General features: G+C 52.8%; 1 protein-coding gene across 4 annotated transcripts in view; it reads left to right on the top strand.

Moving 5' to 3' along the window:
* Positions 1-24,709, top strand: part of EIF3A (eukaryotic translation initiation factor 3 subunit A) — a 1,009,075-nt gene that overhangs the window by 723,106 nt on the left and 261,260 nt on the right. For 2 of the 4 annotated variants that reach the window (XM_078643910.1, XM_078643908.1), the window contains exon 19: positions 22,966-23,726. In XM_078643910.1, the coding sequence (XP_078500036.1) occupies positions 22,966-23,726 (761 nt within the window). The remainder of the gene's footprint in view (positions 1-22,965; positions 23,727-24,709) is intronic. The other 2 variants (XM_078643907.1, XM_078643909.1) reach the window with 1 other exon arrangement.

Genomic DNA, 24,709 nt, shown 5'->3' with positions numbered 1-24,709 from the left:
CCGAGACGCAGCACGATATTCCTCAAGTGTGGTCTCGATACGACCGACTCGCTAGGCAGAGCGATGTCCACGACGGTGGCGATTCGTCGCCACGCCTGGCTGAGATCCGCCAACTTTTCGCCGGATGTCCAAAATACTTTGATGGACATGCCGTTCGATGGCAGTCGCCTGTTTGGTGACAAAGCGGACCACGCGCTGGAGCGCTTCAAGGACTCCAGGGTCACGGCCAAGTCCTTGGGTCTCTCGACCCAGCGCCAGCAAACGGGTTCGTTTCGCTCCTTTCGTGGCCACGGAAGGGGCGGTCCCACACGTGCTGCCAGCCACGCACCGCAGAACACTTCTCAACGCGGTGGCGGCCGTGGATTCCGCCGTGGAGGCAGTCGGGGACAGCGGCGAGGTCAGGCCACACCTCCCCCCGCAGCATCAACCTCCAAATCCTCCTAGTCCGAGCTTTCAGGCCCATGTGACGCCAGTGGGTGGCAGGGTTCGCCATCACCACTCCCGCTGGCGCACCATCACATCGGACAGGTGGGTGCTGCAGCTCGTCCGAAGGGGCTACTCCCTCCCCTTCGAGAGCACTCCTCCAGCCATGCCACCGCAGAACCACCGTGTGTCGGGGGACCACTTGACACTTCTGCAGGAGGAAGTTACGGCCCTCTTGGCCAAGGGGGCCATCGAGCGCGTTCCTGGGCCAGAAGTAGGGTGTGGTTGCTATTCCCACTACTTTCTGGTACCCAAGAAGGACAAGGGGGGCCTACGTCCTATCTTGGACCTACGGAACGTCAACGGCTTCCTCCGGAAGGAGAAGTTCAAGATGTTGACTTTGGCTCAGGTCTTGGCTGCTCTGGACCCACAAGACTGGATGGTGGCGTTGGACTTGCAGGACGCGTATTTTCACATCCCCGTCCTGCCGGCCCACCGACGTTACCTGCGGTTCACGGTAGGCCACGAGCACTTTCAGTTTATCGTGCTCCCATTCGGCCTTACCAGCGCCCCACGGGTGTTCACGAAAGTGATGGCGGTGGTCGCAGCTCATCTGCGCCGGTTAGGGGTTTCAGTCTTCCCCTACCTCGACGACTGGTTGTTGAAGGCGGGCTCGCCCCAGACGGTCGTCCGCCACCTTCAGATGACGGCAGACCTCCTGCACAAGCTGGGGTTTTCCGTCCATGTGCCGAAATCACACCTGTGTCCCTCTCAAAAGCTCCTTTTCATCGGAGCGGTTCTCGACTCGGCGCAGTTTCGGGTTTATCCTCCGGAACGGCGGGTCCGGGATATTCAGGCTCTGATTCCAATCTTTCAGCCGTTCTCCCGGGTTTCGGTCAGGTTGACGCTGCGGCTGCTGGGGCTGATGGCTTCCTGCATCCTTCTGGTGCATCACGCCCGGTGGCGGATGCGGGCTCTGCAGTGGGACCTGAAGTTTCAGTGGGCCCAGCATCAAGGCAACCTATCCGACCATGTCCTGATCTCGGAGGGCACTGCGAGACAGTTGCAGTGGTGGCTTACGGACCGCGATTGGGTCAGAGGCAGATCCCTCTCCCTTCCCCAACCGGAGCACGTAGTTGTGACGGACGCGTCCCTCCAGGGCTGGGGAGGTCACTTGGGAGAGGCGGAGATCAGAGGCATCTGGTCTCCGGCGGAGTCCCGGCTCCATATCAACATGTTGGAGCTGCGGGCGATTCGCCTAGCACTGAAGGCATTCCTCCCCTTTGTCAACGGGAGTGTAGTGCAGGTGTTCACGGACAACACCACCGCCATGTGGTACTGCAACAAGCAGGGCGGAGTGGGGTCGTGGACCCTTTGCCAGGAGGCTCTGCGTCTCTGGCAATGGCTGGAACGTCAGGGTGTGACTCTGACGGTTCAACACCTGGCAGGTTCTCTGAACGCCAGGGCGGACGAACTCAGCCGTCGGTGCTCGGTGGATCACGAATGGCGTCTGAACTCGGACGTGGCGAAAGGCCTCTTTCTGCAATGGGGAGAGCCTTGGTTAGATCTATTCGCCACAGAAGAGAACGCGCAATGTCATCAGTTCTGCGCGTTGGAATTTCCAAGACGGCACTCGCTCGGCGACGCCTTTCGGCGCGAGTGGAGTTGCGGTCTATTGTACGCCTTTCCGCCTATACCACTTCTGCCCAGAGTGCTGAAGAAGATCAGGCGCGACCGGGCCCAAGTTATCCTTGTGGCTCCGGACTGGGCTCGAAGGTACTGGTATCCCGAGCTACTCAGCATGTCAGTCGGTCCCTCGATCCGCCTGCCCCTTCAGGAGGACCTTCTGTCGCAGCAGCAGGGGACGGTCCTCCACCCGAACCTGTCCAGTCTCCACCTCCATGCGTGGAGATTGAGCGGCGGCAGTTGAGGCCATTTGACTTGCCTCCTGAGGTTTGTGATGTGATTCTGGCAGCCAGGCGTCCCTCCACAAAGTCGGTATACGCCTGCCGGTGGAATAGATTTGTGGCATGGTGCACAGCAAAGGCTGTGGAACCTCTTTCTGCCCCTCTTTCCGAGGTTCTCCTCTTTCTTCTCTCTCTTGCCCAGCAGGGCTCTGCTCTGGGCACTATCAAGGGCTACCTGTTCGAGGCATGTGGGCTGCTAAATTCATATCTTAGCATTAGATCGCCGCCTAGTGTTGGGCTCGGATGATCGCACATTGTTGTCCTGGAAGAGTCTTCGAAGTATCCTGAGATAGGTGGCTCCTCCCCTGGACTACAGTGCACATGGGCATCGGCTCCATCCCCAGATTGTTTTTTTCCGCCATTGGGTTCGGATGTGGTCTCGACGTCTTACTGTCGGAACCAAGAAAAACTAACTTTTAGCGGCCAAAAGGCCTCGATTTTCTTGCGTCGGTATTGTCTGCGCACGGTCTCGAGTCTTCCGTCTCTTGGAGCCGGAATAAGCGGAGTTTTCTTCGCTCTCGGAACTTTGAGGCCTTCTCATCGCGACACGACTGCAAAACTTTTCGGACATGGAGCGGAGCCCGTTTAGGTACTGCCCGCTCTGTGGGTCCAAGTACCCACACATCGATCTACACCCCGTGTGTAACAAATGCCTTTCGCCTGACCACGACGACGGCAAGTGCAAGTTGTGTGCACAGTTCCGCTCAAAGAAGACTCTCAAGCTTCGGCGCGCGGTGCGCATGGAAGCTAAACAAGCGGCCCCGGATCCGGAGAACATCTTCGGCGACCAGGACGAAGAGGACCAGGGTCATCATCTCCAAATCTCCCCACCCGAGACGGAGGTCGAGGCGGATCCGAGAGACGACGACGGAGTCGCGGGTCAAGGCCTTGAATACGTCGACGAGGTAGGAGACGACGATGAGATTTATGGGGCAGCGGCAGACAGCTCGGGGGACGAGCTCTGCCCCGAAGGTTACGAGGATACCGACCGGGACACGGGATCGCCTGTCGGCCTTACCCAAGACCCGTTGCCGCAAGCCACAGCCCCGCCTTCGGGCCCGGCCACGGACTTACTTGCTGAGCAGACTGTTTCGAAACCGAAACCATCGGGATCGACAACACCTAAAATGGCCGACCCGAAATCGAAACCGAAACTTAAGGACTCGAGTGTCCCTAAGATGGCTGCCGTGCCGGTGAAAACGACGGTGCCCGCTACCCCATCGACTCCGTCGACCTCCGGTCCGCAGAAGTCGAAGAAGTCCGTCGATTCCGATGCTGCAAAATCGAAACCGACGCCAGAGGAGGGGTCCTCCAAAAAAGATGGTCGGCACGGGTCAGCGGCTACGACGCCGTCCAAGCCCGCCAAAGTCGGCTCCAAGGAGGCTACGCAGGCACACGGAAAGAAGTCTGCGCCCCGAACACAGGAATCGGAGGCGGTAAAGACAGGATCCGCGCCCAAAGCGCACAAGGCCCACAAGGACGTCTGATCCGAGGGAAAGATAAGACCATCCTCGTCAGCGCCGAAACAAACTGTGAGTGAGCCGTCCCTCATAGCCGAATCACTGCAAAGAATCAGGGAGAAGGCCTTTGCCCCGTCGGCTCCGATACCATCGCCGCAGCCGCAAAAGGACACTCCAGCGAAGCCCTCTGGGAAACTTCTCTTTATTTTGCCGCCGAAGGAGGCGCCGAAAGCATTTTCAACCTAATCGGCACCGAAAAAGGTGATTTCTTCACCGACTGGCCCGCTTCCACGTCGGGTACTCGAATCAGAGGACGATTCAGAGCATTTCATCGACGCTGACACAGGCACACTGACCCTCTATAAGAGGAAAATCACTTTGGAGCCAGTGGACTCCTATGTCATCCCACTAAAGAAGAAGAGGGTGCCCCTTGACGCCTCAGGCCTCACGGAACCAATCCAGCCTCCTCCGAGACGGAGCCCTACTCCCTCCCCAGAACACTCTGCGGGTGAGGGGTATGATGAAGACGAGCAGTACAATTTCCCTATCAATGAACCTGATGCACAACCGGATTCCTATGATGACACTGGTGACCAGAACACCCAGGGTGTGGGGCAGGACCCGCAGCTTTTTAATGCACGTGCATCCCCGACTGAGGATTCAGCAGGTTTTCATGCACTACTCGAAAGGGCGGCAGCCAATCATGATGTGGACATGCATGCCGACCCGGTTGAGGAAGACTTCCTTTTCGACACTTTTGCAGTCTCTGAAAGGACAGTAAAGACACTGCCTATGCTTAAAGGAGTCCTCAAGCATGCTGGGGACATATTTAAGGAGCCTACAAGAGCGAGAGTGGTCAACCCTCGCATTGAAAAAAAGTACAGACCTGCACCTGCGGACCCCGCATACATCCGGGGACAATTGCCACTGGACTCTCTTGTGGTCGCCAATGCCAGGAAACGTGCCAACTCCCAGACACCGGGTGAAGCTCCTCCCCCGGATAAGGAGTCCAAAGTGCTAGAGGCAGGGGGCAAAAGAGTAGCTGCACAGGCATCAAACTTTTGGCGCATCGCCAATACACAGGCACTCTTGGCGCGTTACGATAGGGCGCACTACGACACCCTAGAACAGATTGTACAACACCTGCCTCCACAGTTCCAAGAAGCCACCCACCTGCTCATTGAGGAAGGAAAGCTAATCTCAAACGCAGCCATCAAGTGTGCACTTGACGCTGCGGACACAGCTGCTAGAGCTATCAACACTAGCGTTATGCTGAGACGACAAGCGTGGCTCCGCATCTCAGGGTTTAAACCGGATATTCAGACAACAATCCTTAATCAGCCAGTCAATCCTGATAGTCTGTTTGGTCCAGATGTTGACACCACCCTAGAGAAAATAAAGAAGGACACAGAAACTGCTAAGTCCATGGGGGCCCTGCAGTCACAACAGTTTCGTGGCAGCAATTTTCGTCGCTCAGGTGCACGTGGAGTCACCAGAGGACAAATGGGTCAACAATCCCAGTTCTCTAAAGGTGGGGCACAATCCTCGTTCACAAAACAGAACAAGGGAGGTTACAGAAATAACAGCAACAGAGGTCGCGGCAGAGGAAACAACAACCCCCGCTCCTCTGCTCCAGCCAAACAGTGACTCTCTGTCACTGCCCCCCGACCACCTAACACCTGTCTGGGGGAGACTACAGCAGTTCCTGCCCGTCTGGAGAAACATCACCACAGACAGGTGGGTGCGACAACTAGTCCAGTATGGTTATTGCCTAGAGTTGAGGTCCACTCCACCCAACATCCCGCCAAGGCAAAGGCCTATGTCCGCAGAGCACTTGCTCTTATTGCAGCAGGAAGTAGTGGTGATGCTGCAAAAGGGAGCAATCGAGCTCGTGCCGGTGGGAGAGGAGGGCACAGGGGTTTATTCCCTGTACTTCCTTATTCCAAAGAAGGACGGATCTCTCAGACCCATTCTAGATCTACGTCCCCTCAACCTGTACATACTATCAGAACATTTCCACATGCTTACACTGCAACAGATTCTTCCATTGCTAAACCAGGGAGATTTCTTAGCAACCTTAGATCTCAAGGATGCTTATTTCCACATTCCACTACACCCGTCACACAGGAAATACCTCAGGTTCACTATTCAAGGCAGGCACTACCAGTTCAAGGTCCTACCCTTCGGAGTCACCACAGCCCCGAGGGTGTTCACCAAGTGTCTGGCGACAGTAGCGGCGCACCTCAGGAGGCAGAACATCCATGTCTACCCCTACCTAGACGACTGGCTCTTGCAAGCCAAGTCAGAGCAACAGTGCGCCGCAGACATGTCGACTACAATTCACCTTCTTCACGATCTGGGTTTCTCCCTGAACTACCCAAAATCGCATCTTCAGCCGGCACATGTCCGGCAGTTCCTAGGTGCGACGATCAACACCCTGACGGCCATGGCTCAGCCAAACCAAGTCAGGATAGACAGCATGCAGGCTCTGATCCAAAGGTTCAGGCCACAACACTCGCTTCCAGCGAGAGTGTTCATGCAGTTGATAGGCATGATGGCCTCCTGCATCTTCATAGTCCCTCACGCACGGCTACATATGCGCCCGCTCCAGGAGTGCTTAGCGAATCAGTGGACACAGGCTCGTGGGCAATTGACAGACCTAGTGTTGGTTACCAGTCGGGCGTACGACTCTCTGCATTGGTGGACTCCACACAACCTTTGCAAGGGCCGACTGTTCCAAGAGCCTGTGCCGCAGATTGTCCTGACAACGGACGCATCTCTCCAGGGATGGGGAGCTCATGTGCTCACTTACACAGTGCAGGGACTATGGACGACGCAGCAACAGAAGATGCACATCAACTATCTGGAACTGATGGCAATCTTCATGGCGCTCAAGTCCTTCATTGTACATCTGTGCAACAAAGTCGTGCTAGTCCGGACGGACAACATGACCGCGATGTACTACATTCAAAAGCAGGGAGGCACCCACTCGCCACAGCTGTCTCATCTGGCTCAGAGCATGTGGAAGTGGGCCATTCAGAGGAACATTTTCCTCATGGCAGAACACCTCCCAGGAAAGGACAATCAGATGGCGGATCTGCTCAGCAGGTACAGCCATCAAATGCACGAGTGGGAGTTACACCCATCTGTCCTCCACCCGTACTTCCAGCAGTGGGGTCATCCGGAGATAGACCTGTTTGCCACAAAAGAGAACGCAAAATGCCAACACTTTGCCGCCAGGTTCCCTCACCCACAGTCGCAGGGGAATGCGATATGGATGAACTGGTCAGGCAAATTTGCGTACGCTTTTCCGCCAGCCCCTCTAATACCGCTGGTCGCAAGAAAGCTAAGGCAGCACGAGATGACTCTCATCCTAGTTGCTCCAACGTGGGCGCGCCAGGCCTGGTACACCACGTTCCTCGAACTCTCAGTGGTGCCGCATCAAAGACTGCGCCTCACGCCCAGTCTTTTGACGCAGAACCATGGAGAAATTCAGCATCCAGATCCGCAACAGCTCAACCTGGCGATCTGGCTCCTGAAGTCCTAGAGTTTGGATACCTTAACCTACCTCCGGAATGCATGAACATCATCAAGGAGGCGAGGAAACCAACTACTAGAGCATGCTATGCTGCAAAGTGGAAGCGTTTTGTCATTTACTGTACAGCCAATGACATCAACCCGCTAGATGCATCTATCCCCAACATCATCTGCTATCTGTTGCATCTTTACAAGTGCAATCTAGCGTACACTTCCATTCGGATACATCTATCCGCCATAGCGGCTTATCTCCAGAACAGGCAGCACCTCTCTGTCTTCAGAGTGCCCGCCATTAAAGCCTTCCTTGAAGGTCTGAAACGAGTCATTCCCCCAAGAACACCGCCAGCTCCGGTGTGGAACCTCAATGTCGTTCTCACCAGACTGATGGGACCACCATTTGAGCCACTGCACTCGTGTGAACTCCAGTTCCTTACGTGGAAAGTAGCTTTCCTTGTAGCTATTATGTCTCTGAGGCGTGTCAGTGAGCTGCAGGCGCTCACAATCCAAGAGCCATTCATTCAAATTCATCCAAATAGGGTAGTGCTACGCACAAACCCCAAATTCCTTCCGAAGGTGGTGTCACAGTTTCATCTAAACCAAACTATTGACTTGCCAGCATTCTTTCAAAACCCGCAAACGGTGGCGGAAAGAATGCTCCATACCTTAGATGTACGGAGGGCGTTGATGTACTACATAGACAGAACACAACCCTTTAGAAAAACAAAACAACTCTTTGTTGCCTTCGCACCACAACACAAAGGCAACCCGATTTCCAAAGCAGGGATAGCCAGATGGATTGTTAAGTGCATCCAGATATGTTATCAAAAAGCCAAGCGCACTTTAACAATACCCCCCAGAGCGCACTCCACACGCAAACTGGGGGCATCCATGGCTTTCCTAGGGAACATTCCTTTAGAGGATATTTGCAGAGCAGCCACGTGGGTTACACCACATACCTTTACAAAACACTACTGTGTTGATGTGCATTCCAAGCAGCAAGCTGCTGTAGGACAGGCTGTTCTGAAGACACTTTTTCAGGTTTCTGCAGCTGGCACGGGCAACCGCCGCTGATGGAGGGACTGCTATGTATTCTATGCTAAGATATGAATTTAGCAGCCCACATGCCTCGAACTGAATATGCTACTTACCAGTATGCATCTGTTCTTGGCATGTAGGGCTGCTAACATTCATATCGCCCGCCCTCCTCCCCGGTGCCTGTCGCAGCTGCAGATATACTATTGTATTTATTCATTAGCATGGACATCCTTTACACTTTTCACTCCATCTTCTGCCACAATGGCGAAAAACAATCTGGGGATGGAGCCGATGCCCATGTGCACTGTAGTCCAGGGGAGGAGCCACCTATCTCAGGATACTTCGAAGACTCTTCCAGGACAACAATGTGCGATCATCCGAGCCCAACACTAGGCGGCGATCTAATGCTAAGATATGAATGTTAGCAGCCCTACATGCCAAGAACAGATGCATACTGGTAAGTAGCATATTCATTCTGCCCTTTCGGCCTTTCTACGGCTGCCTGATCAACCTTCTTTGTTCAGGTCCCCTATTGTAGCAAGATTCTTGAAGGGCATCACGCACATGTATCCACCTGTTCGTTCGTGATGCCTCAGTGGGACTTGAACCTGGTTCTGACTTTCTTGATGTGCGCTCCCTTTGAGCCGCTTCATTCCTGTCCTCCACGTCTCCTGACTTTAAAGACGGCCTTCCTGGTTGCCATCACCTCTGCCAGGAGGGTGAGTGAGCTCCAGGCTCTTTCTGTCAAACCTCCTTTCCTGTCAATTCATCCAGACAAGGTGTGTGAGAAGTTGGCCTGATGTGCAGTGTTCACTATTCTAGTGATCACTATATATCAGTTCAAACAACCCTTATTGATGATTGGTTGTAAGTCAACCTTATAGACCAGCTATCCTAGTAGCATGGATACGAGCAGTCTAAGGCTAAGACTCTAGAGGGCGTGTTAAGCCAGCTGTTTTACCATCACATTACCCCTTGAACACCCAGTGAAAGGACACCACACAAGTTGTTATGAAAATAAACAGTGTATTTATTTATAACAAGACTACCCTGGCTCTTTATGAGACAGGGAGCTAAGCACACAACAAAACTCTTATAAAAATACTTTAAGTTAGCACAGTATATACAAATGCCCGAGGGGCACGGGAAACCATATACTCAAAAAGTGGAATGCGAAATTACTAGCAGGTAAGTACAGTACTAATAGGCTTTGGAATCGCTAGGACTTGACTATAGAATCGTTAGATTACTTCTAGGAGGCCCAGGGGACTCGGGTGCAGAGTGTGCACTCTCACGCGGGATGCGGGACAAAGTCTATGATAGCTAGTAAAGTTAAAGTTAGTGTTCACGGGCGAACCCGACCTGGTAGGAAGAAAACGACAATGGATCCTGACCCTTGGATAGTGAGGCTATGCTGGGGCACCCGAAATGCCGAAGTTACCTAGCCCAGGGGCTGCAGCTGCATATGTCTCAAAAGACGTCGGGAATCCTCGTAGACGAACCAGGAGCCTGGAAGAAAGATGCTGGCAGGCGACCAGTGAAGAGAGTTCGAAGTGATCCAAGCCTGGATCTTGAAGATGGATGACACCTGAAAGCAGAGGGGACCAAGTTCGTGACTACTAGCCAGTAGTCAGGGGCACCAGGAGGGCACCGGAGGGTAGTCACCTCGACTAGGTGAGTGGGCGACGCTGTGCTCTGCAGATCTCACGGACCAGGAGGCGTTGTCGGCGACCAGGATGGAGGGGCGAGCTGTCCCACGATGGATGAAGCGGTCGGCGTCGAAGGACCCAGGATTGGGCAACAAAGCCTTGGCTAATTCAAGCCCACGCAGTGGACTCAAAGTGGCGTCTTGAGTGGACCAGGAGGGTCCGGGGTGCTCCTCTTCTGGAAGGGAGCAAGAACCAGTCTGGAGCAACCAGACCAGCAGCAGTGATGTCGTCGGGCGTCGTTCAGAAGGCCACAAGCCAGCAGGCTAGTAGCCAAACAACGCGGTGAGCAGCAAAAAGCAGAAGGGCCCCACGCCGATCGTGGAGATGCTGGGTGGCTGATCTTCGGTGCTGGCGCTGCTCAGGGTCGGGGCTTCTCGGACCCCAAAGCACTCGCCAGTAGATTACCCGGCGGGCTTGCTGTGAAGAAGTCGTGCAGTCTTGGCAATAGTCGGTCCCTTGAGGTCTCGTCGCGCTCACGGTTCTCAGCTTGGCTGTAGAGGTGAGTAGAGGTCGGAGGTGCCAGGGAAGCCGGGTCTTGTCGAGCTGGGCAGTCGGATTCCGGAGGAAGGACTTGCAGCAGACCGCAGTGTTCTTAAGGTGGTGCCTGCGGATGCAGGGTGACTACTCCTTAGTCACAAGGGAGAATCTTGAAGAAGAAATCTTGATGTCCTTTCGTAGAAAGTCGTGTCTTGATTCCAAAGATGATCTAATTTGGAAGGGGGCCTGCTCCTACCTTTATCTGGGAAAAGGGGGCTGGCACGCGACTAAGTCCTGCCCTATGGGTGGGACCAGGAGGGGGGTGGTTACACCCCTCTCCTTTGGCGGGCTTTCCCCAGCTCAGGGGCTGGTGTGCCCCTGGAACTGGTTCAAGCCGGCCTATGCACAGTGAGCACCGGGGTGCCACTTGCAGTCACCTTCCTCTGTAGCCCTGCCTACCTGGAATACACAAAACCCTGTCTGGGACGGTGCTGGCACCGCCCCAGGCAGTAAACCCTTTGTTCTTGCCTCCTGCTCTGGGAGGACTCCCAGCAGCAGGAGGGCAGACTTGTGTCTCGGTGGCAGCATCCATTTTGTGGATGCTAAGGCTCTGTCTGACTTTAACCGGGGTTACAGGTTACATCCATGTCGTGTCCCTCTAGAAGGGTGGAATGCTAACCCCGTCGCCAGAATTGGCGAGGGGTTAGTATTCCAATTCGTATGACACCTTACTCGACATGTTTTGATAAAGCGATACCAGAGTTGGCATATAACCGCGAGGATTATCATGCACTTAAGAGTATATGGTATGCGATATCATGGAAACGGCTAAGGGATGGATCCCGAAAGCCGCAGACAGGCTCAGCTCATGCCAGAGCACTATCTCACACGATTCCAAGCACTCTGCCTTCAGGATTGTCAAGGCCTGCCATAGGAGTGACTGATAGGAGATCTGTGTGTCCATTTTAGGGTTAGATATAGGTATACTATATCTAAAGCAAAGGGTGATTACACCACCTTGCCCCAGCTGTCAAGCAGCCAGTTGTGTCAATTTGGATGGCCAGCCAGGGGTGGCATAATACATGCTGCAGCCCCTGGTAGGCCCTGGGTACACCTATGCCCTGGGTACCTAAGGTACACTGTACAGGGACTGATAAGGTGACTCAGTATCCAATTAGATATGTACCTAAGGTACATGGAATCCATTTTACAGAGAGAGCAGTAGGCCTGGGGCCCTGAATAGCAGGGTCCCAGGTCAACTAAGTCAGAAAACCAGCAAAACACCAGGCAAAAAGTTGGGGGCAACCATAGTCAGGGATCTACCTTCCTACAAGGTGGTTCTGAGAACTAGACCTTCTTTCCTGCCCAAAGTAGTCTCTGCTTTTCACATCGGGCAGTCCATCACCTTACCCTCCTTCTTCCCGCCTCCGCATCCTTCAAAGGATGAAGAGCGGCTCCATCGTCTGGACCCAAAACGTGTGCTTTCATTTTATATGGATCGCACACGCCAGTTCCGGATGGATGACCAACTGTTTGTTGGCTACGTGGGTGCGAAGAAGGGCAGGGCGGTACATAAACGGACCATCTCTCGGTGGGTCGTTCTGTGCATCAAAGCGTGCTACTCTTTGGCTCGGAAGGAGCCTCCTGTTGGGCTGAGGGCCCATTCCACTCGGGCCACGGCGGCTACTACTGCCCTGGGCCGGGGAGTCCCTTTGCAGGACATTTGCCAGGCGGCTACGTGGGCCTCGCTGCACACCTTTGTGAGGCACTACTGCCTGGACAGTCAAGTCCGGAGGGATGGCTTCTTTGGCCGTTCGGTCCTCCAGGACTTTCTGGTGTAGGATTGTATTGGTTCGCAGACCCACCACCGGGGTTGGTATTGCTGGGGTATCTATTCTAAGGTAAGGAATCTAATACTAACCTGTTTCTTTCAGATGAACAAGTTACTTACCTTCGGTAACGATATATCTGTAAGAAACAGTAGGTTCGAGGCATGTGGGCTGCTAAATTCATATCTTAGCATTAGATCGCCGCCTAGTGTTGGGTCCGGATGATTGCACATTGTTGTCCTGGAAGAGTCTTCGAAGTATCCTGAGATAGGTGGCTCCTCCCCTGGACTACAGTGCGCATGGGCATCGGCTCCATCCCCAGATTGTTTTTTTCCGCCATTGGGTTCGGATGCGGTCTCGACTTCTCTCTGTCGGAACCGAATAAACCTAACTTTTTAAGGCCAAAAGGCCTTGTATTTATAGCGTCGGTATTGTTTGCGCACGGTCTCGAGTTCTTCCGACTCTTGGAGTCGGATTCAGCGGAGTTTTTTCACTCTTCGGACATCGAGGCCTTCTCATCGCGACGCGACCACGACTTTCCAGCATGGAGCGGAGTCCGTTTAAGTACTGTCCGCTCTGTGGGTCCAAGTACCCACATATAGACCTGCACCCGGTCTGTAACAAATGCCTTTCACCGGACCATGACGACGGCAAGTGCAAGGCTTGTGCACAATTCAGGTCGAAAAAGACTCTCAAGCTTCGGCGCGCGGTGCGCCTGGAGGCCAGACAAGCGGCCCCGGATCCAGAAAACATCTTCGGCGACCAAGAAGAAGATGAACAGGGTCATCATCTCCAAATATCCCCACCCGAAACGGAGGTCGAGGCGGATCCGGTAGACGACGACGGAGTTGTGGATCAAGGCCTTGAATACGTCGACGAGGTAGGGGACGTCGAAGAGATTTATGGGGCCGCGGCAGATAGCTCGGGGGACGAGCTATGCCCCGAAGGTTTCGAAGATCACGATCGGGTCACGGGATCGCCAGTTGGCCTTACCCAAGACCCCGTACCGCAAGCCACGGCCCCGCCTTCAGGCCCGGCCACGGACATACTTGCTGGGCAGGCCGGATCGAAACCGAAACCTACGGTGTCGACTACACCTAAAATGGCCGACCCGAAAACGAAACCGAAACTTATGGACTCGAGCGTCCCTAAAATGGCGGCCGGCCCACAGAAAACTACTGCACCCGCCGCCGCATCGGCTCCGTCGACCTCCGGTCCACAGAAGTCGAAGAAGTCGGTCGATTCCACAGGGTCAAAATCGGCGCCAGAGGAGGGATCCTCTAAGAAGGGTGGTCGGCACGGATCAACCGCTGCGACACCGTCTAAGCACGCCAAGGCCAGCGGCACGGCTCCGGTTCCGGCTGGGACTCCGTTCGTCGGTCGCGTAGTGGAGTCGGAGGCGACACAAGCACACGGATCGACGGCTGGCACATCTGCGCATCGATCCAAGGACTCTGGGTCGGCGGCAACTGCATCGGCGTCCAAGACTCAGAAAGGCCACCATGACGTCGGATCCGAGGGGAAGGTCAAGACATCCTCGTCGGCGCCAAAAGCCACTGTAAGTGAAGAGTCCCCCATCGCCGCTTCGCTACAGAGAATCAGGGACAAGGCCGCTGCTACGTCGGCTCCGTTGCCGTCGCCTCAGACGCCGAAGGACACTCCGGCAAAGCCTAAGAGTAAGCTTCTCTTCCTTCTGCCGCCGAAAGAGGTTTCGAAGGCCTTTTCTACGAAATCGACGCCAAAGAAGTCGGATTCTTCTACGGCAGGGGTACCTTCAGGTCGAGAAGTCGAATCAGAGGACGATTCTGAGTACTTCATCGACGCCAACACAGGCAAATTAACACTATACAAAAGGAGGATCACTTCGGAGCCTCTGGACTCCTATGTCATCCCACTAAAGAAGAAGAGGGTTCCTCAGGACGCTTCTAGCCTCATAGAACCTATCCAGCCTCCTCCAGCCTCCTCCAAGAAGAAGCCCTACTCCCTCACCAGAACACTCTGAGGGTGAGGGATATGATGAAGATGACCAATACACCTTCCCCATCAATGAACCAGATGCACATCCAGATGCATATGATGACATTGGTGACCAAGGCACCCAAAGTGTGGGGCAAGACCCACAGGCTTTCAGTGCACGTGCATCCCCAACAGAGGATTCTGCAGGTTTTCATGCACTAATTGAGAGGGCAGCTGCTAATCATGATGTGGACATGCATGCTGACCCAGTGGAAGAGGACTTTCTCTTTGACACTTTTTCAGTCTCTGAAAGAACTGTGAAAACGCTGCCTATGCTCAAGGGAGTCCTCAAGCATGCAGCTGACATCTTTAAAGAACCTACCAGAGCGAGAGTGGTCAATCCACGTATCGAGAAAAAGTACAGACCAGCACCTGCAGACCCTGCATACATTCGGGGACAGTTGCCACTAGACTCTCTTGTGGTCGCAAATGCCAGAAAACGGGCCAACTCCCAGACGACGGGTGAAGCTCCTCCCCCAGACAAGGAGTCCAAGGTGCTAGAGGCAGGGGGCAAAAGAGTGGCGGCACAAGCTGCCAACTTTTGGCGTATTGCAAATACACAAGCACTCTTAGCACGTTACGATAGGGCGCATTACGACACCCTAGAGCAGATTGTACAACACCTGCCTCCAAAGTTTCAAGAGGGCACCAAACTGCTTATAGAGGAAGGGAAACTGATCTCCAACGCAGCCATCAAGTGTGCACTTGACGCCGCAGACACAGCAGCTAGGGCGATCAACACTAGCGTCATGCTAAGACGACAAGCTTGGCTCCGCATATCAGGGTTTAAACCTGATATTCAGACAACCATACTTAATCAGCCAGTCAATCCTGATAGACTGTTTGGTCCAGATGTTGACACCACCCTCGAAAAGATAAAAAAGGACACAAACTGCTAAGTCCATGGGGGCCCTACAATCTCAACAGTTTCGTGGCAATAATTTTCGTCGCTCAGGTGTACGTGGAGTCACCAGAGGACAAATGGGTCAACAATCGCAATTCTCAAGAGGTGGAGCACAATCCTCGTTCACAAAACAGAACAAGGGAGGTTACAGAAATAACAGCAACAGAGGTCGCGGCAGAGGAAACAGCTCCCGCTCCTCTACCCCAAGCAAACAGTGACTCTCTGTCACTGCCCCCCGACCACTTAACACCTGTCGGGGGGAGACTGCAGCAGTTCCTGCCCGTCTGGAGAAACATCACCACAGACAGGTGGGTGCGACAACTAGTCCAGTATGGTTATTGCCTAGAGTTGAAATCCACTCCACCCAACCTTCCGCCAAGGCAAAGGCCTATGTCCGCAGAACACTTGCACTTATTGCAGCAGGAAGTAGTGGCGATGCTGCAAAAAGGCGCAATCGAGCTCGTGCCGGTGGGAGAGGAAGGCACAGGGGTATATTCCCTGTACTTCCTTATTCCAAAGAAGGACGGATCTCTCAGACCCGTTCTAGATCTACGTCCCCTCAACCTGTACATCCTATCAGAACATTTCCATATGCTTACACTGCAGCAGATTCTTCCCTTGTTAAACCAAGGGGACTTCTTAGCAACCTTAGATCTCAAGGATGCTTATTTCCATATTCCACTACACCCGTCCCACAGGAAATACCTCAGGTTCACTATTCAAGGCAAGCATTACCAGTTCAAGGTCCTACCCTTCGGAGTCACCACAGCCCCAAGGGTGTTTACCAAGTGTCTGGCGACAGTAGCAGCGCACCTCAGGAGGCAGAACATCCATGTCTACCCCTACCTGGACGACTGGCTCGTTCAAGCCAAGTCGGAACAACAGTGCGCCGCGGACATGTCGACCACCATTCACCTCCTTCACAATCTAGGTTTCTCGTTGAACTACCCAAAGTCGCATCTTCAGCCGGCACAGGTCCGGCAGTTTCTAGGTGCGACGATCAATACCCTGACGGCCATGGCTCAACCAAACCAAGTCAGGATAGACAGCATGCAGTCTCTAATCCAGAAGTTCAGACCACAACACTCGCTTCCAGCGAGAGTGTTCATGCAGTTAATAGGCATGATGGCCTCCTGCATCTTCATAGTCCCTCACGCACGGTTACATATGCGCCCGCTCCAGGAGTGCTTAGCAAATCAGTGGACACAGGCTCAGGGACAATTGACAGACCTAGTGTTGGTTACCAGTCGGGCATACGACTCTCTGCATTGGTGGACTCCACACAACCTTTGCAAGGGCCGACTGTTCCAAGAGCCAGTGCCACAGATTATCCTGACAACGGACGCATCTCTCCAGGGATGGGGCGCTCATCTGCTCACTTACACAGTGCAGGGACTATGGACGACGCAACAACAGAGGATGCACATCAATTATCTGGAACTGATGGCAATCTTCATGGCGATCAAGTCCTTCATTGTACATCTGTGCAACAAGGTAGTGTTAGTCCGGACGGACAACATGACCGCGATGTACTACATTCAAAAGCAGGGAGGCACCCACTCGCCACAGCTGTCTCATCTGGCTCAGAGCATGTGGAAGTGGGCCATTCAGAGGAACATTTTCCTCATGGCAGAACACCTCCCGGGAAAGGACAATCAGATGGCGGATCTGCTCAGCAGGTACAGCCATCAAATGCACGAGTGGGAGATACACCCATCTGTCCTCCACCCGTACTTCCAGCAGTGGGGTCATCCGGAGATAGACCTGTTTGCCACAAAAGAAAACGCAAAATGCCAACACTTTGCCGCCAGGTTCCCTCACCCACAGTCGCAGGGGAATGCGATATGGATGAACTGGTCAGGCAAATTTGCGTACGCTTTTCCGCCAGCCCCTCTGATACCGCTGGTGGCAAGAAAGCTAAGGCAGCACGCGATGACTCTCATCCTAGTTGCTCCAACGTGGGCGCGCCAAGCATGGTACACCACGTTCCTCGAACTCTCAGTGGTGCCGCATCAAAGACTGCGCCTCACGCCCAGACTTCTGACGCAGAACCGTGGAGAAATTCAGCATCCAGATCCGCAACAGCTCAACCTGGCGATCTGGCTCCTGAAGTCCTAGAGTTTGGATACCTTAACCTACCTCCGGAATGCATGGACATCATCAAGGAGGCAAGGAAGCCAACTACCAGAGCATGCTATGCTGCGAAATGGAAGCGTTTTGTCATTTACTGTACAGCCAATAACATCAACCCGCTAGATGCTTCTATCCCTAACATCATTTGCTATCTGTTGCATCTTTACAAGTGCAATCTAGCGTACACTTCCATTCGGATACATCTATCCGCCATAGCGGCTTATCTTCAGAACAGGCAGCATCTCTCTGTCTTCAGAGTGCCTGCCATTAAAGCTTTCCTTGAAGGTCTGAAACGAGTCATTCCCCCAAGAACACCACCAGCTCCGGTGTGGAACCTCAATGTGGTCCTTACCAGACTGATGGGACCACCTTTTGAGCCACTGCACTCGTGTGAACTCCAGTTCCTAACGTGGAAAGTAGCTTTCCTAATAGCTATTACGTCACTGAGGCGGGTTAGTGAGCTACAAGCGCTCACAATCCAAGAGCCATTCATTCAGATTCATCCAAATAGGATAGTGCTACGTACTAACCCCAAATTCCTTCCGGAAGTGGTGTCACAGTTTCATCTCAACCAAACTATTGACTTGCCGGCATTCTTTCAAAACCCACAAACGGTAGCGGAAAGAATGCTCCATACCTTAGATGTACGGAGGGCGTTGATGTACTACATAGACAGGACACAACCCTTTAGAAAGACAAAACAACTTTTTGTTGCCTTCGCACCACAACACAAAGGCAACCCTATTTCTAAAGCAGGAATAGCCAGGTGGATTGTTAAGTGCATCCAAATATGTTATCAAAAGGCTAAGCGCACTCTAACGATACCCCCAAGAGCGCACTCCACACGCAAATTGGGGGCATCCATGGCTTTCCTAGGGAACATTCCTTTAGAGGACATTTGCAGAGCAGCCACGTGGGTTACACCACATACCTTTACAAAACACTACTGTGTTGATGTGCATTCCAAGCAGCAAGCTGCTGTAGGACACGCTGTTCTCAAGACACTCTTTCAGGTTTCTGCAGCTGGCACGGGCAACCGCCGTTGATGGAGGGACTGCTATGTATTCTATGCTAAGATATGAATTTAGCAGCCCACATGCCTCGAACTGAATATGCTACTTACCAGTATGCATCTGTTCTTGGCATGTAGGGCTGCTAACATTCATATCGCCCACCCTCCTCCCCGGTGCCTGTTGCAGCTGCAGATATACTATTGTATTCAGTCATTAGCATGGACATCCTTTACACTTTTCACTCCATCTTCTGCCACAATGGCGAAAAACAATCTGGGGATGGAGCCGATGCCCATGCGCACTGTAGTCCAGGGGAGGAGCCACCTATCTCAGGATACTTCGAAGACTCTTCCAGGACAACAATGTGCAATCATCCGGACCCAACACTAGGCGGCGATCTAATGCTAAGATATGAATGTTAGCAGCCCTACATGCCAAGAACAGATGCCTACTGGTAAGTAGCATATTCATTAGTATTAGATTCCTTACCGCCCCACCCATCCTCCCCGTTCTGCGAACTGATACCTAGGGTTAAGGACATCCCTTTCAGGGCCCTAGTTTTAAATGGCACCAGTGTTGTTTCTCACATGGCTCTGCGTGTTCTGGCGCGGAAAAGCTGTGTACAAAGAACTGACGTCAGCGCGCGGAGGCGGCGTCTATATACTCCAGCGACGTCATCACGGCGCACGACGACGGCTACCGACGCGCAGGGGACGCCTGCAGACGACGCCTACCGACGCGCAGGGGTACTGGTACGCAAAAGTTTCCGGATCCAGACTGACGCCTGGGGATATTCTAAGGTAAGGAATCTAATACTAACTACTGTTTCTTACAGATATATCGTTACCGAAGGTAAGTAACTTGTTCGTTATTCCCACTACTTTCTGGTCCCCAAGAAGGACAAAGGGGGCCTGCACCCCATCTTGGACCTCAGGAACGTCAATCGCTTCCTCCGGAATGAGAAGTTCAAGATGTTGACTCTGACTCTGGCATTGGCTGCCCTTGGCCCTGGAGACTGGATGGTAGCGTTGGACTTGCAGGACGCATATTTTCACATCCCTGTCCTCCCCGCCCACCGGCGTTACCTGCGGTTCATGGTAGGCCAGCAGAATTTTCAGTTTGCTGTGCTCCCCTTCGGCGTTACCAGCTCCCCTCAGGTTTTCACCAAAGTGATGGCGGTGGTCGCTGCTCATCTGCGCAGGTCTGGGGTGTCCGTCTTCCCCTACCTCAATGACTGGTTGTTGAAGGCGGGCTCGCCCCAAACAGTCGTCACCCACCTTCAGACTACGGCCGACCTCCTGCGTTTGCTGGGGTTCTCCATCAACTTGCCGAAGTCATACCTGAGTCCCTCTCAGAAGCTCCCCTTCATCGGAGCGGTTCTGGATTCGATGTAGTTTCGGGTTTATCCTCCCGAGCAACGAGTCTGGGATATTCAGGCTATGATTTCGATTTTTTTTTCAGCCTCTAGCAAGGGTTTCAGTTAGAATGACCCTCCGGCACCTGGGCCTGATGGCCTCCTGCATCCTACTGGTGCAACATGTCAAATGCCATATGCGGGCTCTGCAGTGGGACCTGAAGTTCCAATGGGCACAGCATCAGAGCAACCTGTCCGAACATGTTCAGATCTCAGAGGGCAATACATGACTCGGAGGGCACCACCGCTTGACAATTGCAGTGGTGGCTCACGAATCGCGATTGGGTCAATGGTAGGTCCCTCTCACTTCCCCAACCGGAGCACACAGTGGTAACGGATGTGTCCCTCCTGGGATGGGGAGGCCACATGGGAGAGGCGGAGATTAGAGGCCTCTGCTCTCCGGCGGAGTCCTGGCTCCATATCAACCTTTTGGAGCTTCGGGCCATCCGACTTGCTCTGAAGGCATTCCTTCCCTCTGTCCAGGGAAGTTTAGTGTAGGTGTTCACGGTCAACACCACTGCCATGTGGTTTTGCAACAAACCGGGTGGGGTGGGGGTGTGGACCCTATGTCCGGAGGATCTGCGCCTCTGGACATGGCTGGAACATCAAGGTATTACCTTGGTGATTCAACACCTGGCCGGTTCTCTGAACGCCAGGGCGGACAAACTCAGCTGCCGGTGCTTGATGAATCTCGAATGAAGTCTGAACTCTGACTTGGCGCAAGGTCTCTTTCAGCAGTGGGGAGAGCCTTGGTTAGATCTATTTGCCACCGAAGAGAATGCGCAATGTCATCCGTTCTGCGCTTTGGAATTTCCAAGGCGGCACTTGCTCGCTTTTTTTTGCGAGTGGAGTTGCGGTCTCTTGTACGCCTCTCCGCCTATACCACTTCTGCCCATAGTGTTGAAGAACATTCGGTGCGACTGGGCACAAGTCATCCTTATGGCTCGGGATTGGGCATGAAGATAATGGTATCACAAGCAACTCAGCGTGGCGATCGATCCCCCGATCCGTCTGCCTCTTCTGGAGGATCTTCTGTCGCAGCAGCACGGGACGGTCCTTCACCCGAACCTGTCCAGCCTCCACCTCCATGTGTGGGGATTGAGCGGCGACAGTTGACTGCTTTCAATCTTCCTTCCAAAGTCTGTGATGTCATTCTGTCAGCCAGGCGTCCCTCCACTAAGACCATATACGCCTGCAGGTGGAATAAATTTGTGGCATGGTGCACAGCAAAGGCTGTGGATCCCCTTTCTGTCAGTCTTTCTGAGTTCCTTCTGTTCCTTCTATCCTTGGCCCAGCAGGGCTCTGCTCTGGGGACTATCAAAGGTTATCTTTCGGCCATCTCCGCCCTTCTACATCTTCCAGACCAGCCTTCCCTTTTTAAGTCTCCGGTTGTTAACTGTTTTCTCAAAGGCATTACACACACGTTTTCTCCCGTGCCTTTTATAATGCCTCAGTGGGTTTTAAATCTTGTCTTGACTTCTCTGATGTGCGCTCCATTTGAGCCCCTTCATAATTGTCCTTTACGTCTTCTCACTTTAAAGACTGCTTTCCTGGTAGCGAACACCTCTGCCAGAAGAGTGAGTGAGCTCCAGGCTCTTCTAAACCTCCTTTCCTTTCTGTTCAACCGGACAAGGTGGTTTTAAGGACCCGTCCTTCTTTCTTGCCAAAGGTTGTCACGCCCTTCTACATCGGGCAGACCATCACTTTGCCCACTTTCTTTCTGCATCCTTCAAAAGAGGAAGAGAGGCTCCACCGTCTGGACCCAAAACGCGCGCTCTCGTTCTATCTGAAGCGCACACAAGAGTTCCGGGTGGATGACCAGCTCTTTGTTGGCTACGTGGGCGCCAAAAAAGGTCGGGCCGTGCACATAAATATCATCTCTCAGTGGGTGGTTCTATGTATCAAAGCGTGTTACTCTTTGGCTAATAAGGAGCCTGCTGTGGGGCTGCTTGCCCATTCTACCAGGGCAACGGCAGCCACTACTGCCTTGGGACGCGGCGTTCCCTTGCAGGACATTTGTCAAGCAGCTACGTGGGCTTCGCTTCACACGTTTACCAAGCATTACTGCCTTGACAGTCCAGTCCGGAGAGACTGCTTCTTCGGCCGTTCTGTTCTCCATGACTTTCTGGTGTAATCTTATTTGCAGACCCACCACCCGGGTTTGTATTGATGGGGTATCTATTCTAAGGTAAGGAATCTATCACTAATGCGTCTCTTTCAGATGCACAAGTTACTACTTGTGTAACGATATATCTGTAAGTGACATTAGTGATAGATTCCTTACCGCCCCACCCATCCTCCCTGTTCTGCGAACTGATTTCTAGGGTTAAGGTCATCCCTTTCAGGGCCCTAGTTTCATGACACCAGTGGTCAGTTGCTTGCATGGCTCTGTGTTCCTGGTGCGGAAAGTAGTGTACAGAACTGACATCAGCGCGCATGGGTGGCGCCTAAGTAGTCTCCGTGACCTCATCTCGGCGCTAACGACGCCAGCGACGGACGCGGAGCCGCACGACGCCACCTACTGACGCACAGGTGTACTGCTGACTAAAAACTTTCCGGAACCACTCAGACTTCTGGGGCTATTCTATGATAAGAAATCTATCACTAACTAATGTCTCTTACAGGTATATCGTTACACAAGTAGTAACTTGTGCTTCTCAATCGGTGCAGTGTTCACTGTGGTTTGTACCTTCCAGTCTAATTCAGTGTGACCACGTTAGTGTAACTGCAGACCCCATCAACATTGTAAAAGCCTTATCCAGTCCAAACCCTTTTTTGAATCTTTGTTTGAACTACCAGGCTGTTTTTCTCTATTGTGTTCCAGATGTTGCAGGTTTAGGAATGTATGCGAGATGGAACACAAAACCTCTGTTCATGATAACAAACCATATCTGAAAGGCAGAATGAAAAAGGCATAGAGCTTGAGGCATTTAACTGTGGTGTCCTATAGACCAATATACTTGTACTACCATCTGAAAATGTGGTGTTAATACTTGTTTTCTTAAATTAATTTTTATAATTTTTTTTGTACCCCCCCCCCCCCCCCAGTAGGGAGTGGCGCAGGGGAGAGGCACGTGATGATGAGCCACCTTCACGGTCTGCTGGTGCTGATGTCCAAAGTGGAGATTCACCTGTAAAACGTGTTTTAGATGATGACCGACCTGGAAGGAGAGTGCTTGATGACGACCGCCCATTGAGACGGGGTCTTGATGATGAGCGTCCATTAAGGCGGGGTCTAGATGATGAACGGCCATTGAGGAGAGGTTTGGATGATGAACGGCCTTTGAGGAGAGGTTTGGATGATGACAGACCACCCAGACGTGCAGCAGATGAAGATAAGGGATCATGGCGTGTAGGAGATGATGATCGAGCCCCACGACGTGGATTGGATGATGACAGAGGTCCCCGTCGGGGGTGGGATGACGACCGCACACCAAAACGACCTTGGGACGAAGACCGTGCACCAAGACGTGCTTGGGATGACGATCGCACTCCTCGTCGTGGGCTAGACGATGACCGAGCTCCCCGTCGTGGTATTGATGATGACCGAGCGCCTCGTCGTGGCTGGGATGATGACAAAGCTCCTCGTAGGGGCTGGGATGATGGCCCCAGGCGTGGACTGGAAGAAGACCGTGGGCCAAAACGTGGACTGGAAGAAGACCGTGGGCCAAAACGTGGACTGGAAGAAGACCGTGGGCCAAAACGTGGACTGGATGATGACCGTGGACCTAGGCGTGCATGGGATGATGATCGTCCAGCCAGACGAGGGAATGACATTGATGATACCTGGAAGCCTTTGGGGAGACCAGGTAATGAAATATGATTATTTTTTTTGTTACCCTTGAATTTTATTTAGCTTGTAGCCACAGGAGAGGTAGTTTGCATGTAGCATAAAGAGCTCACTCCATTTGCCTCAAGATCTGTAGGGACTTTTGTTTGCTGAGGTTGTGAGTAGGCCTGGGCGAAGAACTCCACTAAGAGTTTTCTGCAATCAGTGCTCCGCGGAGCTCGCCAAGTGCAGAAAACTCTGCTCCGTGTACTGCGGCTGGGTTTTTTTCCCCCGCATACCATCGGTAAGTTGGCGATCGCGAGCTACTACTCAGGTAGAATTTCTGCATGAGCAACAGGAAAATCAGCACGAATGGCAGTACGCACTGCACTCCGCCACTTGCGGAACTCCCCAGAGTTTTTTTGTCCACTCTGCGAACTATACCCAGGCCTTGTTAAGAGTTAATAAAATGCTTAGCTTTCCTTTTTTTTTTTTTTTTAAACCTTTTTATTTGATTATCAACATATCTCTCCATACATATAAATGACCTTCAATCATATGTCTTCGCGTTACCCAAAATATGCTCAAGATACACCATCCTTTCCCGCCAGAAAGTCCATCGATCCACTTGTTTGCAATGTTACTTCCCAGGATCCGTGTAATCTTTTGTGACTGTTGTATCATGAATTATTAACCAAGTACTCCCCACCTCTCCCTTTCCTAACCAACTTCAAACACCCCCAACCATATTCCCCCATCCCCCACCCCCAGACGTGTAATGAGAGGTATTACCTAGGACACAAGTGGGCCTATGCCCCTAAACTTATCTAGCAACGGGACCAAATACTATATTGCGAATTGCAGTGTCCCACCCACGGGCAGGGGTAGCAGTGCACCAATAGCCCATGAAGAAGTCCCAGAAGCAGTGTAGAATACTATAGTGGGCGGGCCTCAGGGTCATCAGCCGGTGTCTCAACATCCTCATTCTCAAGCGGCCCATTTACAAAATTCAGCCCTCCATTT

This window comes from Lissotriton helveticus, chromosome 5_1 (assembly GCF_964261635.1).
Source record: "Lissotriton helveticus chromosome 5_1, aLisHel1.1, whole genome shotgun sequence".
Lineage (NCBI taxonomy): Eukaryota > Metazoa > Chordata > Amphibia > Caudata > Salamandridae > Lissotriton > Lissotriton helveticus.
Note: the sequence above shows the minus strand (reverse complement) of the source record. Positions and strands in the feature narration are given on the sequence as shown.